This window comes from Scyliorhinus canicula, chromosome 18 (genome assembly GCF_902713615.1).
Source record: "Scyliorhinus canicula chromosome 18, sScyCan1.1, whole genome shotgun sequence".
Taxonomy (NCBI): Eukaryota; Metazoa; Chordata; class Chondrichthyes; order Carcharhiniformes; family Scyliorhinidae; genus Scyliorhinus; species Scyliorhinus canicula.
In genome coordinates, this window is record NC_052163.1 from 78,012,346 (window position 1) to 78,027,968 (window position 15,623).

At 47.4% G+C, this 15,623-nt stretch overlaps 1 protein-coding gene across 1 annotated transcript; it reads left to right on the top strand.

Moving 5' to 3' along the window:
• Nucleotides 1-533: 533 nt before the first annotated feature.
• Nucleotides 534-9,508, top strand: LOC119953419 (zona pellucida sperm-binding protein 4-like). Its single transcript, XM_038777676.1, has 9 exons — nt 534-759; nt 3,083-3,261; nt 3,333-3,430; nt 3,512-3,645; nt 3,731-3,920; nt 5,053-5,200; nt 8,735-8,807; nt 9,140-9,250; nt 9,337-9,508. Exons 1-9 carry the CDS (start codon nt 534-536, stop codon nt 9,477-9,479), a joined length of 1,302 nt encoding a protein of 433 aa, XP_038633604.1. The 3' UTR covers nt 9,480-9,508.
• Nucleotides 9,509-15,623: the final 6,115 nt, after the last annotated feature.

Genomic DNA, 15,623 nt, shown 5'->3' on the forward strand with positions numbered 1-15,623 from the left:
TCCGTCGTCATCGCGCACGTGATTGACGCGGCCGCATTCCTAGCCCATTTCCCGGAAGTGAATACGTCGGGAAATGGACCCTTCCCGACCGTCGTAAAACACGCCCGTTTTTTACGACAGTTTCGCGATTTTTCGCGGGTGCGGAGAATCGCGCCCACAATGTCCCAATGATTTTTCTCCAGGGTTGCACACCACATTGTCCTGGAGATTGATCCTGAATTCCTGGACACTCCAGGCCGATCCTGGAGGGTTGGGAACCCTACCCTGTACTACAGGGAGATGGTGATGACAGTATATAATTACCTATATCTTACTTTCCAATCCAGCTAAACTTTCTCTCCTGCAACAGAAGTGAGTGTGCCAGTTTGTGAAAGTGCCATTTGGAGCAGGAATGGAGACAGGCTGACAGTTAGAGCTCATTAAAGATGCTGAATACATTCCCGAGTAACCCGTGGGAATGGGATTGGAGGGTGTTCCCGGCTATAAAACGGGCTGGTGTTGGGGGAAATCATTATCCTGATTCAGTAACCAGGATGGGACGTTGGTTGGGTGTTTGCTCTCTCTGCCTCCTGGCCGGCTCCTTACTCTCAGCCCAGCCGCCACTCCTCGGGAATGATGTTTGTGTCCCAGAGCCAGGCTGGAGATTTGAGTGCGGTCACTCCGGGGTCAGCAGTACCGAGTGCAGCCGCCAGGGTTGCTGCTTTGACCCGCAGAGCTCCAGTCACCATCCCTGTTTCTACAATCTGAGAAAGAGTCCAGGTAACAAACCCTCTCCCCGGTCTAGGGGGGAGACTAGTGAAGAGAGAAAATCCAACTTGGCAAATCGGGAACTGATCCCGGGATTTGTTGCTGTCTCACTGTGTAATGGAGAATAGGAATGGAGGGAATTCCTCAACTGGAATGAGTGAACTAACTGGGTTGTGGGGATGGGCTTAACCTTCCCAACGCCAGGAATTCCGCTATCATATTGAAGGTAGCTGAGGCTGTGTTACCGGTGTTAGAGAATCGCAAGAAGAGATAAACAAATGAAGTTAATTTGGGGAATTTTTTTTCAAAGGTCTAAAATTTAGACTCTAAATTATTGACCCCTTATTGAAGAGAAATCCTAATGTGATAGTTTAGTCCAACCTGAGATTTTTAGTTTGCTCAGTCGTGCATTTTGGGAGTTTTCTGTCGGCTTTCAGTGAGACGGGTGCTCTGAGGGAGAGGGTTTTCTGAAATGTGTTCAGGGGACCTTTCTTGACCAGAATGTTTTTTTAGCCCAACCAGGAAAGGGATTTTGCTGGGAAATGTGTCAATTAGGCCATGTGTCTACAGGAGTGTTTTTTTGGGGACAAGGTACAGGGTAAGACTAGAATCCTTCCATTGAGGAATCTAATGCAGTGGATGGTGTGACAATTGAAAGGGTGGCTCTGCTTGGAGTAGATTGGTCACTGCTGTTGGTGGCTTGCAGCCCAGGTAAGTACCCATGCAGATGGTGAAAGGTATTGGATATTATCTTTCCATGTCTAGATATGGTGAAGGTTTCAAATTGGAATATAACACTTCTTGTCAAGTTGAAATCCTACATGAAAGCTTTTTTGGTTGGAGTTGAGGAGAGCTGATTTTTAAAAAGCAAATGTGCTTACCTGTTATGCAGGTAGATGAAAGGAATGTGGTGGATGCTGTCTTTGTGTTGGATAATGGGAATCATTGATGGAGATTTCAGGTGTACATGATTGATGGTCCCTGATGAGGAGAAGAGCAAACTTGTCCCACTAGCTGGCAAGGACTGGGAACACTGATTAAGATCTGGAGCAAGGGATTGTGCTTTTTGTGCACTAAGTGGCTGTAATCAGAATCCCTACAGTGCAGAAGGAGTCAATTTGGCCCATTGAGTTGGCACTGACCCTCTGAATGTGCACCCTACCTAAACCCATGCTCCCTTATCCCCATTATCCTGCCTATCATTTTGGATCTGCACAGAGCCACCTGAAGCTGGAACTGAACCCATGTACCTGGTGATGTGAGGCAGCAGTGCTACCATGAAACATGTTGGTGGAACGCCTTTGGCAAAGACAACTACCAGATCCTTTTTCTCAATTTGCATGCAGTAGTTCTCAGCTGTGACTAGTATCTGGGAGGTGAAACGACCAGTTCCTTGCTGACATATTCCATGCAGTGTGATCAAATGGTGACATGTCACATTTGATGACTAGCTGTTTGGCAGGACTGTAATCCTAGAATTTACAGTACAGTTGGTGGCCATTCAGCCCAGTCTGCACTGGCCCTTGGCAAACCACCCTACTTAAGCCCACAGCTCCACTCTTATCCCTGTAACTCAGCAACCCCTTTGGACACTAAAGGGCAATTTAACTTGGCCAATCCACCTGGCCTACAAGTTTTTGGACAAGGGAGGAAACTCGTGCAGACCTGAGGTGAACATGCAGACTACTGTGCAATAATGCCACCCCATCCTGAGGAAGTAAATTGTTTTTCCAATTGCGTTAATGCTTTTTTCCCCCCACGTTCCTAATTCCAAACAGCGGTTTGCACTGCTGACTTGTGGTGCCAAGGCCCCTGGTTTGATCCCTGACCTGGGTCACTCCTGTGGGGTTTGCCATTCTCTCCTTGTTTGTGTGGGTTTCACCCCACAACCCAAAGATGTGCAGGATGGGTGAATTGGCTACATTAAATTGTCCCTTAATTGGTGGAGAAAAAAATGAATTGGGTACCCTAAATTTAAAAACAAAAAAAAACAAACAAACTCTGAAGAGGTGAGAGAGATCTGGAGCACTCTGTCCACAAGGGTGGTGGAAGCAGTGGATATTAACACTAGTGACTATAATCTGAGCAGGTGGAGCTGGTATTGTCCTGTGGTACGTCACCACACTATGCAAGTGGTTCGGTTGAGTTACTGCCTTAGAATGGATGGTTTCAGAATATAAATGGAAGGCTCTTCCAATTCAATAATTGGGAGTTGTCAATCCTCTTGCCTGTCTTTGTGGTGGGGTGTTTAGTTTGCAGCATCGCTCAACTCCATGCTGACTTTCCTGTGGTTTGTCAAAAAAGGAGCAGTGGCAATGATTGTTTCTCTTTGCAGTGTGCACAGCTGATGGTCAGTTCCTCATCGTGATCTCCAGCAACCTGACCCGTCCTGCCCTCAACCTGTCATCTCTGTATGTGAAGGATGGACAAGAGGCTGAGTGCAAGCCTAAACTAACCACTGCCCAATTTGTGACTTTCCACTTTCCAATTACCTCTTGTGGATCCAGCAAGCGGGTGAGTATTGAAGGGTCAAAGCATTTTCCCACTAAATGAGTCAGCTTCTTATTAAAACAGCCTCATTGCAGGAGGAAGATGGATCCTTGATATATGAAACAGATGTCTTTGGGAAGAGGATGATTCAGACTGGGAAGCTGGGTTCAATAACCCGGGACAGCACCTTCGGGTAGGGGGATGGTGGGAGATGTTGGTATTGGGAGGGGACGTGTGACTGAATGAAGCTCCAACTACTTCTGTCTCTCTGCAGCCTGCATGTCCAGTGCAAGTACACAGGAAGTCAAGAGACTGGCTTGCAGATCAATGTCACAGTTTACACTGTATCTCCTCCACCTCCTGCTTCTGAAGATGGGATTCTGGAACTGGAATTGCGAATAGCAAAAGGTAGAGCTGGCCTGGGTAATGGTTTATGGAAGCAGTGGGGATGTATCCATACAGGGGGTGACTGGTTCTTATCTCTGCCCCTCAGGTGGTGATTACAGTTCCTGGTATGTGGATAGTGACTACCCCATTCAGAGAATCCTTCAGGAACCAGTGTTTGTGGAGGTTCGTGTCCTGGATCGCACTGACCCAATGATTGTCCTGAGGCTGCATGACTGCTGGGCAACTCCTGTTCCTGCCCCTGACCATGAGGTGCAATGGAGCCTACTGGTGGATGGGTAAGAATGAATGGGAAGGCTAACTGTTCAAGGAGCAATATAACTTAAAGTAGCCATGAACTCACTGGGCGAGAACTTGGGATATATTGGCATTTTTGGCAACTGAATCCAGTCTTTCAGGTCACTAGCCTGTTTCTTTTGACATCTCCTCCCTTCAGGAACCAATACAACAGCCAGTAATATTTGTAAACATGTAGTCCATGATCACCCATGGCTACATTCTTCAGGAATTATAACTCCCTCTGGTCAATGAAGGCAGCACAGTGAAGTGGTTAGCACTGCCTCAGTGTCAGGGAGCTGGGTTAAATTTCAACCTTGGATAATTGTCTGTTTGCACAAGGTGTCAGTTAGGCTGGCCATGCTCGTGCCAAAGTTAGGTGGGTGACATGGGGTTAAAGTGCAACATAGGAACGGGCCCTTCAGGTCTCATGAGGTGATTATAATGCACATCTAAAGTAACATCTTCTGCACTTCTGTAGTCTGTTCTGTTCACATCCATGTATTCAAAGATGCCCTTTCATAGTAGCTTAATGGCCTCCTGCAATCGGGATTCAGTGTAGCTAAATGTTTTAAAATCAAGTATCTGATATGTGATAGTTTCATAGAATTCCAACATTTTGGCTCTAGTTTGCGTAGGGACATGGGGATTAGGAGCAGTAGTAAGCAATTCAGTCGTTTGATAATCAATCACTACTGAAGTGAGATTGTAGTCCAATTGAAGGCTTTAATGAACAAGTAGTTACCCCAGCAGCTCCGGTACAGAATGACTGCTGTGGTTGAAACACCGAATTTTATGCCCCGACTGCTGGGTGGAACCAGCAGGCAGGTTCTACCACTTACATCCCACCTAGGTATCGTGATACCCCTAATATAGCCTACCACACCTTTATCCTGTTTTTTAAGTCATAAATATGTGACTCCTTCTCGAAGCTATTTAAGACTCTGATTCTACCACATTGGGGCAGCGAGTTCCACATTCACCACTAAGATGTAGTTCCTCTTCGTCTCAGTTAGCCATTAACATTCTTGACCTTCAGCATTATTCCACATGGGTTGGAGCCAGCGAGAACAATGGAATGTTTGTGAAATATTGCATTGAAAAGAAGGGCTCAACTCACTTTGTTGGTAACAGGTGTCACTATGAAGGTGATGATTATCAGACTCTTCTACACCCAGTGGGTGTGTTTACTGGCCTGAAGTTCCCAACCCATCACAAGCGATTTGAAGTGAAGACCTTTGTTTTCTTGGATGGAAAGTTGGAGCAACCCCTCACTAGAAAGGTAACCAAGACACTTTAAAAAAAAAAAAAAAAAATTTTATTAAGGTATTTATGGTTTTTTAACAGTAATGAAAGAAATGGTATACATACAATTATAAACATAATGCAAAAGTCATCTTCCCCTCTCGCAGGTCCCACCTTTTCTAGCCTCCTACTCAACACTAAACTACCCCCCCCCCCCCTTCTGCTCATGATTAATTTTCCCTCAAGAAGTCAACAAATGGCTGCCAACTCCAGGCGAACCCTAACATTGACCCTCTCGGGGCAAACTTTATTTTCTCCTGATAAAGCTAGTCATGTCAGTTAGCCAAGTCTCTGACTTCGGGGGCTCATCTGGCTCACTGTCAGCCTGGTGGTGAGCAACTGTCAGCCTGGTGGTGAGCAACCAAATTGTATCAGGCTGAGCCTGGCACACATTGTGGACACATTGACTACTTAATACATCTGCCCAGAGACCATCCTCTATCTCTCCTCCTAATACCTCTTCCCATTTGTGTTTCAGCTCCTTGGTCTGTGTTTCTTCTGACCCCCAATTTCCAAAACCCTCCCTTCTCCCACCCTCTGGAAACTACTGTATCCTATATCCCACATCCCACTTGGTGTAGGAGCAGGAAGGTTGAGACCTGCCTAAGTACCAAGTCTGGCACCTGCAGGTACCTAAATTAATTTCCTCCCATCAGTTCAAATTTCACCTCCAGCTGGGAAAGCTCCCTTCTATAAACATATATCCATCCCCTTGATCCCTGCCCTCTGCCACCCCTGGAACCCTCCATCTAACCTCTTGGGGCAGACCAGTTACTGCAAATTGGTGACCAGACCAATGTGCCAACATGTCTCCTCCAGACTCTCCGGGGCTGTGACCACCACAGGGCTGGTGGAGTAGCATGCCAGTGAGAATGGCAGAGGTACTGTTACTAATGCCCCCAAACAAGTGCCCTTACAAGGTGGCACATCTACTGACTCCCACACCAACTTTCCACTTCCTAATCATGGCTATATTTGCCACCCAGTAAGCCCCCCCCCCCCCCCCCCCCCCCCCCCCCCCTGTGCAGCCAGTTCATCCAAACACTTGCCTTGCCACAGGCACCTGATAGAGCAGCCTGACCCAGTCAATGAAGCCCCACCAAATCCAAATTGTCCCAGTACCTCACGGATCACCCCAGTCTACCTGGTCAAATGTCTTTTTCTGCATCCATTGTGACCACTGCCTCTACGTCTGTACCCTCTGGGAGCATCATGAGAACATTCAACAGCCTTCTTGCATTGGCCACCAACTGCCTCCCCTTAACAAATCCTGTCTGGTCCTCCCCAATCATGTCTGGGACACAAGTCTTCAATCCTTGAGGACAAGGTCTTTAACAACAATTGTCTACATTTAGTCGGGCGATGGGTCTGTAGGACCTGCATAACTCCAGGTCCTTAACCTGCTTCAGGATCAATGAGATAATGACCTGTGACATTGTTTGGGAAAGACCCCTCTCTCCCTTGCCTCATTAAATGTCCTTTTTCTCCCCCTCCAATATCCCAGAAAGTTGAAAACTCCACTGGTTACCCATCTGATCCCAGTGCTTCACCTGGCTGCATGGCCTTAAGCCCATCTTCTATCTCTTCCAACCTGATCGGGGCCCCCAGCCCTTCCACCAAGTCGTCTTCAGACCCGCCCTAAGAATTGCCTCATCCCCTCCGGCCCAGCTGGGGGTTCTGACTCTTACATTCTGCTGTAGAATTCCTTAAACGCCTTATTGACCCCAGCTGAATATCTGACCAGGTTCCCATCTCTGACTGCCTCCTACTTTCTAAGCTGCTGCGCAGGCATTCTGCTGTCTCTCTATATTCCTAGATCACCCCCCCTCCTTTCTCAGCTGCTCTACTGCCTTCCCTCTAGTTAACAAGCCAAACTCCACCTGTAGCCTCTGTTGTTTCCTTTGAAGCCCTGCCTCTAGGGTCTCCGCATACCTCCTGTAGTATTTCCTTTAGTCTGTCTCTCTGTCTGCCTTCTCCCTGTGGGCCCTGAGTGAGATCCCCTCTAACCACTGCCTTCAGTGCCTCCCAGATCACTGCAGCCAAAACTTCCCCTGTGTCGTTGACTTGCAGATAGTTCTGGATAATGTTGTCAGCCACCCACGCATCTCATCACCTGAGTCCCACATCCAGTCTCCTGTGCAGCGCTGGCTGCTACTCCTTGCTCACCTGGAGGTCAACCCAGTGCAGGTCATGATCCGAGATCGCTATCATGGAGTAGTCCAATGTCCACTACCCTTGTCAGTAAAGCCCTATTCAGGATAAAGTCAACCCGGGAGTACACTTTATGCAAGTAGAAGTAACTCCTTCACTCAGCTGCCCAAATCTCCATGGGTCCCATCTGCTCCATAAATGTTTTTTGCTCATTTGCCATTGCTGGCACCCTGCCTGTCCTTGAGCTAGATCAGTCTAGCCCTGGGTTAATGACTGAAGTTATCTCATCTCCTCTCTTTCTCCCCCCCCCCCCCCCCCCCCATAACCAGCTTCTGCAAGTCCAGGAGCTTCCTCAACATTCTCCTTCTGAACTCCACACCATCCCCAATTTGGCATGTTCACGAGTACCACCTCCAGCTTTCCACTGACCATAATGTACTGACACCCCATGTCCGCAACTACCTCAAATGAAGCTCGCTTGTTAATCAGGATCAGAACCCCTCTAGTCTTGGGGTCCAGCCCCAAGTGCAAAACCTGTCCGACCCGTCCCTTCCTTAGTTTGACCTGGTAAGTTACTCAAAGGTACGCTTCCTGCAACATTGCATCTACCTGGCCCAGTGTAGAATACACTCCTTGTCAAGGTACCTATGGAATCTCTCCTCTGTTGTGCTCAGGAAGGGGAGGGAGGGTGGGAAGGTCACCCACACAGCTTCCTTGCTCGTGCTCTGTGCCCTGTCCACCTCCCAAGAGTCAGGTGAACATCCCCCTCCCCCAGTAGCTTCTCAAACATTGCCACTTTATGTATGCCCCTGCATCCATTACTTTGATCCCTCTGGGAGACCCAGTATCTTATGTTCTGCTGGCAGGATCTGTTCTCTAGATCATCCACCTTCTCCTGGAGCCTTTTCAGTTGTTCTCCACATTCCCACCTCCAACTTCACTGCAGCTTGATGCTCAGCCAGCGCCTTCTCCACTTTCTGGATCACCCAATCTTGCTTGAGCTTCCAGTCACACAGTTGACTCTTCCAAGCAGTCCTGTTTGGTGAAGCCGTCTTGTATAAACTGCTCTGTTGACCACTGGATCATCAAGCCAGAACTCTGGTCCTCCCCATGATTTCTCCTGTTGAAGCCTCAGCCCAAGCCTTTGCCTATTTCTTCCTCGTCACCATTGTATCCAACATCAATTTTCCACTTCAGATATGACAAAAAAAATCTGAAAAAGGTCCAGTTCCAACCCAAGTGGGAGCCACCAAATGTGCGACCTATTCCTTCATAGCTGCCACCAGAAGTCAAAGACTCTCTGTAATAGCTTAGTTCATCCACCTAAATGAAGCTCACCCTAAACCTTTTCCCTTTTCAGGTTTACCTGCACTGCAGTGCTGAAGTCTGTTCACCCTCTAGTCAGGATGACTGTTCATCGAAATGTGGCCCAAGTGAGTTATTTTAATCTTGTGAAAGGGATATCTGGTTACATTTTTCTCTCTCTCCTGAAGGAGCCTTTCAATAGATCTGCCTTTGTCCCTCTTGATGAATTTTATTCCTTGCATGTAAAAGCTGTTTTGTACTTTAGTATCATCAATGCATAAACATTGAAAGGAGAAGCTGAAGTGATTTGTTCATTACAGACCTTAGTGCAACATTGTTAACGGCTCAGCTATTAGACCTGTGTCTTTTACACTCCTCACTTGATCACATGCTGCTTGCTAGTTCACCTTTTTGGGCAAATAGTCTGAATTGGATCAAAACTGTCCTCTCTTCTCAATAGAGAGACGACGCAGGAGTGTCAATGACAACAAGGGAACATTAGTGAGTGCTCCTGGTCCCATTTTCCTGGAAGATGAGAGTCTCCAGTCAAAGAAACTGCATGAAGCAAATGGTAAGTAGAACCTTTTCAATAGGTCACCTGTCAACTCTCCTCAAATGTCATGTCCTCAAATATCATAGCTTCTAATCTCCCACTAGGTGCTGCTGAATCTCCTTCTTGGGTTCTGCAAGGAGTATCCATTGGCTTAATGATTCTGTCTCTGTCCCTGCTGGTGGCGGCTGCAGTGTTCATGAAGAGACCAAGAGCTGTTGCTTCTCAATGCAATGAAATTGAACTGTAGACAATAAAAATAAACCAACCTGAGACAAACTTGCCTTGTGTTTTGCTGTGACCATGAAATAGCAAAGGTCAGCTAAATGTGTGGAATTGAATGAACAACATCAGTAGTATCAGACATACACTAATCTACATTGATTTTTTTTTCAGGTTTTCTTCATTTAGTCTAACTTATTCAAAGCCAGATATACAAATTGTATTTCAGGCTGCCTTCCTCTTTAGCTGCAACAATAGTCCTTCAGTTTGCATGGGGCACACTCTCTGAATACTGAATCTGAGATGTTACAGTTGCTTCTACTGCATCCTGGCTTTTCATGTAAATGATGTAGGATGATTATTCAACTAGTACCACTTCTACCCTGCAGTCAGTATCTGAGTCGAGTGGTTCAGAAAGCCCCCAGCTATTTACTGATTAAGCCATACATTTTAGTTACTTGTGCTGAACCCCACTTGCCTCATTGACTCCCCAACATCACTGATTTCCTCCAGGGGAAACATTTAAATGGTTGACATGCATTAATGAAAGGGACCAGGATTGGGTTTGCTTGGAGGTTTGGCAGACTTTTCAGATCCACGAGGAGATTGCTGATTTAAAATAAGTATCGGGATTGGGGCTAATCTATTGCGATGCAGAGAAAACTGGTTGGCAGGCAGCAAAGGAAATGGGACTAGAGGTAGTGTCACCCAGTGACTAGTGGGGTACTATAAGGATCAATACTTGACTTTGGTCCTTGATGTGCCAATATCGAGAGGTAATGCAGAAGAACTGTAGAACACTTACCTTCTAATTGGCAGGCTCTGGGTTGATCTTGAGCAATTCCCCCTCTCTGATGGTGCCCATAGGGTGCTGTGGGACTCCCGATGTAAGAGCAGCTGTAGTGAGTTTCAGAGGTCTCGGCTTCACTTTAACACTACCAGTCCTGGAGACTCCCAGTGTCTGCACTGTGGTGTTGATGCCCTCAGCAATGTTCCTCAGTGACTGCACCATGCTCTGGCATACCTTGGCAATGTTCAACTGCATCTGGGATAGTCTCTCAGGGATTGGGACATGAAGCTGTAGCCCTCAGCCATGATCATCACAGACTGAGCCCTGCCTTGGGTGCCATCACTCGAGACATGGATGTTGTGCTCCAGGTTGTCCACTGTGGTTGCCACCTGAGCAGTGTTGGCCTGGGTGCCACAAATTGCTCGCACCATCTCCTGCACCTGATTCCTTGGGGTTTCTTGCAATCAGCTTTGCAGTTGCTGACTGTCACTGACATCCTTTCCTGAATGTCACGGTTGTGTCCTCTCATCTGCATCAGCTCTGAGAGAACCTTGTCCAGAGGGTCGACAGGCTGGGATCCAGCTGAGTCCTGGGATTGAACAGCCCTCTGATTCCTGTCACCCTTGGATGTTCCTGCCTCCACCTGATGTGCATCAGCAACTATGTGGTCCTCACAAGATTGTACCGCAGAAGCCTGTCAACTGATGTTGTCCACCGAGGTGTGTTTCTCTGCGCTGGTGGGAGGTGGGGTTGATGATGGTCACCTTCAAGATGGTATCTTGGAGTGTGGTACTGGTGGAGGGGGAGATTAGAGTGTGGAATGACTCCTGAGAGCCTTGCCTCATAGATGTACATACTGTGAGAAGTGGTCAGTGAGAGGGAAGGATCATTTTGTCTGATATGAACTACTCACTTGAGACAGGTCATCTGGGTGAAGCAGAAATGGAACCTCCCCTCTGGCACAGGCCAATCTTGCTGTTGGTGACTGCTCTCTCCTCGGACAACCACGTGGTTTCCACAGCCTGTTCCTCCGAGTGAATGAGGACCCAAATCCCTGGCATCCCACTCCCCATCATGGACCTTACCCACTTATTATGGGCTATTGTTGTCTGCGGGGAGAAAGAGAGGGCATTGTGAGCCTCACGCTTGATGGTCGGGGGTCTAGAGAAGCAAATGTGGGCACCACACCTGCACATGAAGGGGTTGTGCAGGTGGGTGCCAGGGGTTACTGAAGAACGAGCACAAAGATCGGATGTGAGGAGGGTGCAAGGTGTCAGCCAGTGATTTGTGGGGGATTTGGGATTTGGGAATTTGAGGGCTGCTGGGGTGACACAGGCACTTATACTCCGCCTTACTGGGCGGAACCAGCAGGCAGGCTTAACCAATGAAACAGCAGTCTCGGGTACCTCCCACACCAATGGTCTGACAGCATTATTCAGGGTACCGTAATACCTCTAATACCGACTACCACATTTACCCCCTGTTTAAAAAAAGTCCGGCGGGGTGTTGGCCTTGCATTTCACGGTGGGAGGGGTTAAGGTTATGGAGGTAACCAGTTTACATCAGTACAGTGTTTTGCCTCGTTACGTCGCAACTATTTACAAATTTATTTACAGTTCAGATCGAAGCAATAAGTCGACCGGGGGCCCTGGTTGTCCTCTGCGATCGTCGTCGCTTCGGCGGTGATGCAGGCGCCGGCTCGGGTGCCTGTGGCTCCGGGAGTGTGGCTTTGGCTTTTTCATCACCCCTAGATGGGACCGGTGGGAGGACCGATCCAGCTGGGAAGGGGGCGACTGTGGGGTGCACTGGTGGGAGGGAAGGGGGTGGTGGTGTGGGTGGGGACCCAGCGGGCGCCAGGTCCCGAAGGGAGACCGTGTCCTGTCGGAGGTGGACCCTCTCGACTAATGGGTCCGACTTGTGTGACCGCACATGTTTGCGGAGCAGGATGGGTCCAGGAGCTGCCAGCCAGGTTGGGAGCGAGCAGCCGGAGGAGGACTTCCTAGGGAAGACAAGGAGATTTTCGTGAGGTGTTTTGTTGGTAATGGTACACAGCAGTGACCAGATGGAATGGAGAGCATCGGGGAGGACCTCCTGCCAGCGGGCGACTGGAAGATTCCTGGACCGTAGGGCAGTAGGACGGTCTTCCAGACCATTCCGTTCTCCCTCTCTACCTTCCCATTTCCCCTGGGGTTATAACTGGTTGTCCTGCTTGAGGCGATGCTCTTGCTGAGCAGGAATTGACGCAGTTCGTCGCTCATAAAGGAGGACACCCTATCGCTGTGTATGTAGGCGGGGAAACTGTTCAGTGTAAAGATACTGTGGAGGGCTTTTATGACGGTGGCCGCGGTCATGTCGGGGCAGGGGATGGCGAATGGGAACCGGGAGTACTCATCAATCACGTTCAGGAAATACGTGTTGCGGTCAGTGGAGGGGCGGGGCCCTTTGAAGTCCATACTGAGGCGTTCAAAGGGACGGGAAGCCTTTATCAGGTGCACTTTCTCTGGCCTGTACAAGTGCGGCTTGCACTCCGCGTAGATTTGGCAGTTCTTGGTGGCAGTCCTGACCTCCTCGATGGAGTAGGGCATAGAACATAGAATATTACAGCGCAGTACAGGCCCTTCGGCCCCCGATGTTGCGCGGTCCTGTGAAACCCCTCTAAAGTCCCTCTACACTATTCCCTTATCGTCCATATGCCTATCCAATGACCATTTGAATGCATTTAGTGTTGGTGAGTTCACTACTGTTGCAGGCAGGGCATTCCATGCCCTTACTACTCTCTGAGCAAAGAACCTACCTCTGACATCTGTCCTATATCTATCTTCCCTTAATTTAAAGCTATGTCCCCTCGTGCTAGACATCACCATCCGAGGAAAAAGGCTCTCACTGTCCACCCTATCTAATCCTCTGATCATCTTGTATGCCTCAATTAATTTACCTCTTAACCTTCTTCTCTTTAACGAAAACAGCGTCAAGTCCTTCAGCCTTTCCTCATAAGATTTTCCCTCCATACCAGGCCACATCCATGTAAATCTCCTCTGTACCCTTTCCAATGCTTCCACATCCTTCCTATAATGTGGCGTCCAGAACTGCACGCAATACTCCAAATGCAGCCCCACCAGAGATTTTGACAACTGCAACATGACCTCATGGCTCCGAAACTCAATCCCTCTACCAATAAAAGCTAACACACAGTACGCCTTCTTAACAACCCTCTCAACCTGGGTGGCAACTTTCAGGGATCTATGAACATGGACACCGATATCTCTCTGCTCGTCCACACTACCAAGAATCTTACCATTAACCCAGTACTCTGTCTTCCTGTTATTCCTTCCAAAATGAATCACCTCACACTTTTCTGCATTAAACTCCATTTGCCACCTCTCAGCCCAGCTCTGCAGCTTATCTATGTCCCTCTGTAACTTGTAACATTCTTCAGCACTGTCCACAACTCCACCGACTTTAGTGTCATCTTCAAATTTACTCACCCATCCTTCTCCGCGCTCCTCCAGGTCATTTATAAAAATGACAAACAGCAGCGGCCCCAAAACAGATCCTCGTCGTACACCACTAGTAACTGGACACCAGTCAGAACATTTTCCATCAACCACCACCCTTTGTCTTCTATCAGCTAGCCAATTTCTGATCTAAACTGCTAAATCACCCTGAATCCTATGCCTCTGTATTTTCTGCAATAGCCTACCATGGGGAACCTTATCAAACGCTTTAGTAAAATCCATATACACCACATCAACTGCTTTACCCTCATCCACCTGTTTCTTGAAGAACTCAATTAGGTTTGTGAGGCACCCTTCACAATACTCCGCCTTACTGGGCGGAACCAGCAGGTAGGCTTAACCAATGAAACAGCAGCCTCAGGTACCTCCCACACCAATGGTCTTACAGCATTATTCAGGGTACCGTAATACCTCTAATACCGACTACCACAGTTATGGATTGTTAGCCTTGTCATGAACCACGCTGGTTATCTCAGTTTGAAACACTACCTCGTGGGTTTGTATAATTTTGTATTTGGAATGATGTGAGGAGTCACGTGGAACCCTAGTGAGAATAAATAGCCAGGTCATTATATAACAATTAGTTAGTACTATTTATTAAATTAAAGAAAAGACAAATACACATGAACAGGATTATACAACTCTAAGACAATTAAGTATATGAATCACTGAACACAAATGGTTTATGTCGAACTTACCGCTTGTTCCAAAATAAATCTATTATCTCTGAACTCCTTGAAACTTCGCATTTTCCACAAACAACATCCACACTACATAAATTTATAAATCAAATCCAGTTTGTAGTTACCACACAGTACAAGACTGATAATGAAGTCTGGGAAATGTCTTTTCCTGGTTCAATGTAGATGCTTAAACCTTGGCTGAAAGACTTTAATGCAACTTAGATGTAAACTGGCTTCTCGGCTGTTGGATGTAAACTGGCCTGTTTGCTTCTGAGGGTGATGGCAATTATACAATTTCCCCTTGATTCTGCATTCTGTGTTTGGCTGTCTATCTCTCTAAAATCCCTTGACTCCAGAAATGAGCATGTGTATACCTCCACTGATCTCCCAGTCATCTACTTAAGCTGTTTCTACAAATAAGATTAGTGCCACAAGTAGGTTTACATTAACACTAGAATGACATTACTGTGAAAATCTCTTAGCCGCCGCCGCACTCCGTCAACCTGTTCAGGTACACTGAGGGAGAATTCAGAATGTCTAATTTACATAACGAGCACGTTTTTCGGCACTTGTGGGAGGAAACTGGAGCACCCGGAGGAAACCCATGCAAACATGGGGAGAACGTGCAGACTCCGCTCAAACAGTGACCCAAGCTGCAAACTTGGGACCCTGACGCTTGAAGCAACAGTGCTAACCACTGTGCTACTGTGATTCTTACACCTGATTCTTTCTAGATGCCTAAAAATCTCTTGACTGAGAATGTCACATCTCATTTTAATAGTAGCTATTGCTCGGCAGATTTGTACCTGTTGTCTTGTTAAATTTATGTCACTGCTGTTACTAGGCAGATTCATGACAGCCTTTTAATTTGTACATTACAAAATGGTCTGTACACAGTTTCCATTTCCGCACAGTTATATCTCATGGAACTAATTGTCCCAATTAAATGGGGAAATTTGCGATTGAATGGTCATGTGATGACGTGATGTGGCAGCTACAAAAATGGTCATGTGTTGCGAGTGCTGGAGTTCTCCCCAAGAGCGAGGGAGAACACAAGTGTGGAGTAGCTGCTCAGTTAGTAAATAAACTACTGTTTGTTACATCTCCTTGATGTCAGTCTTTCGGGAACGTAACACATTTACCACCCAGATCAACCCAACAGCAGCAGCGGTGTACCCCAATCA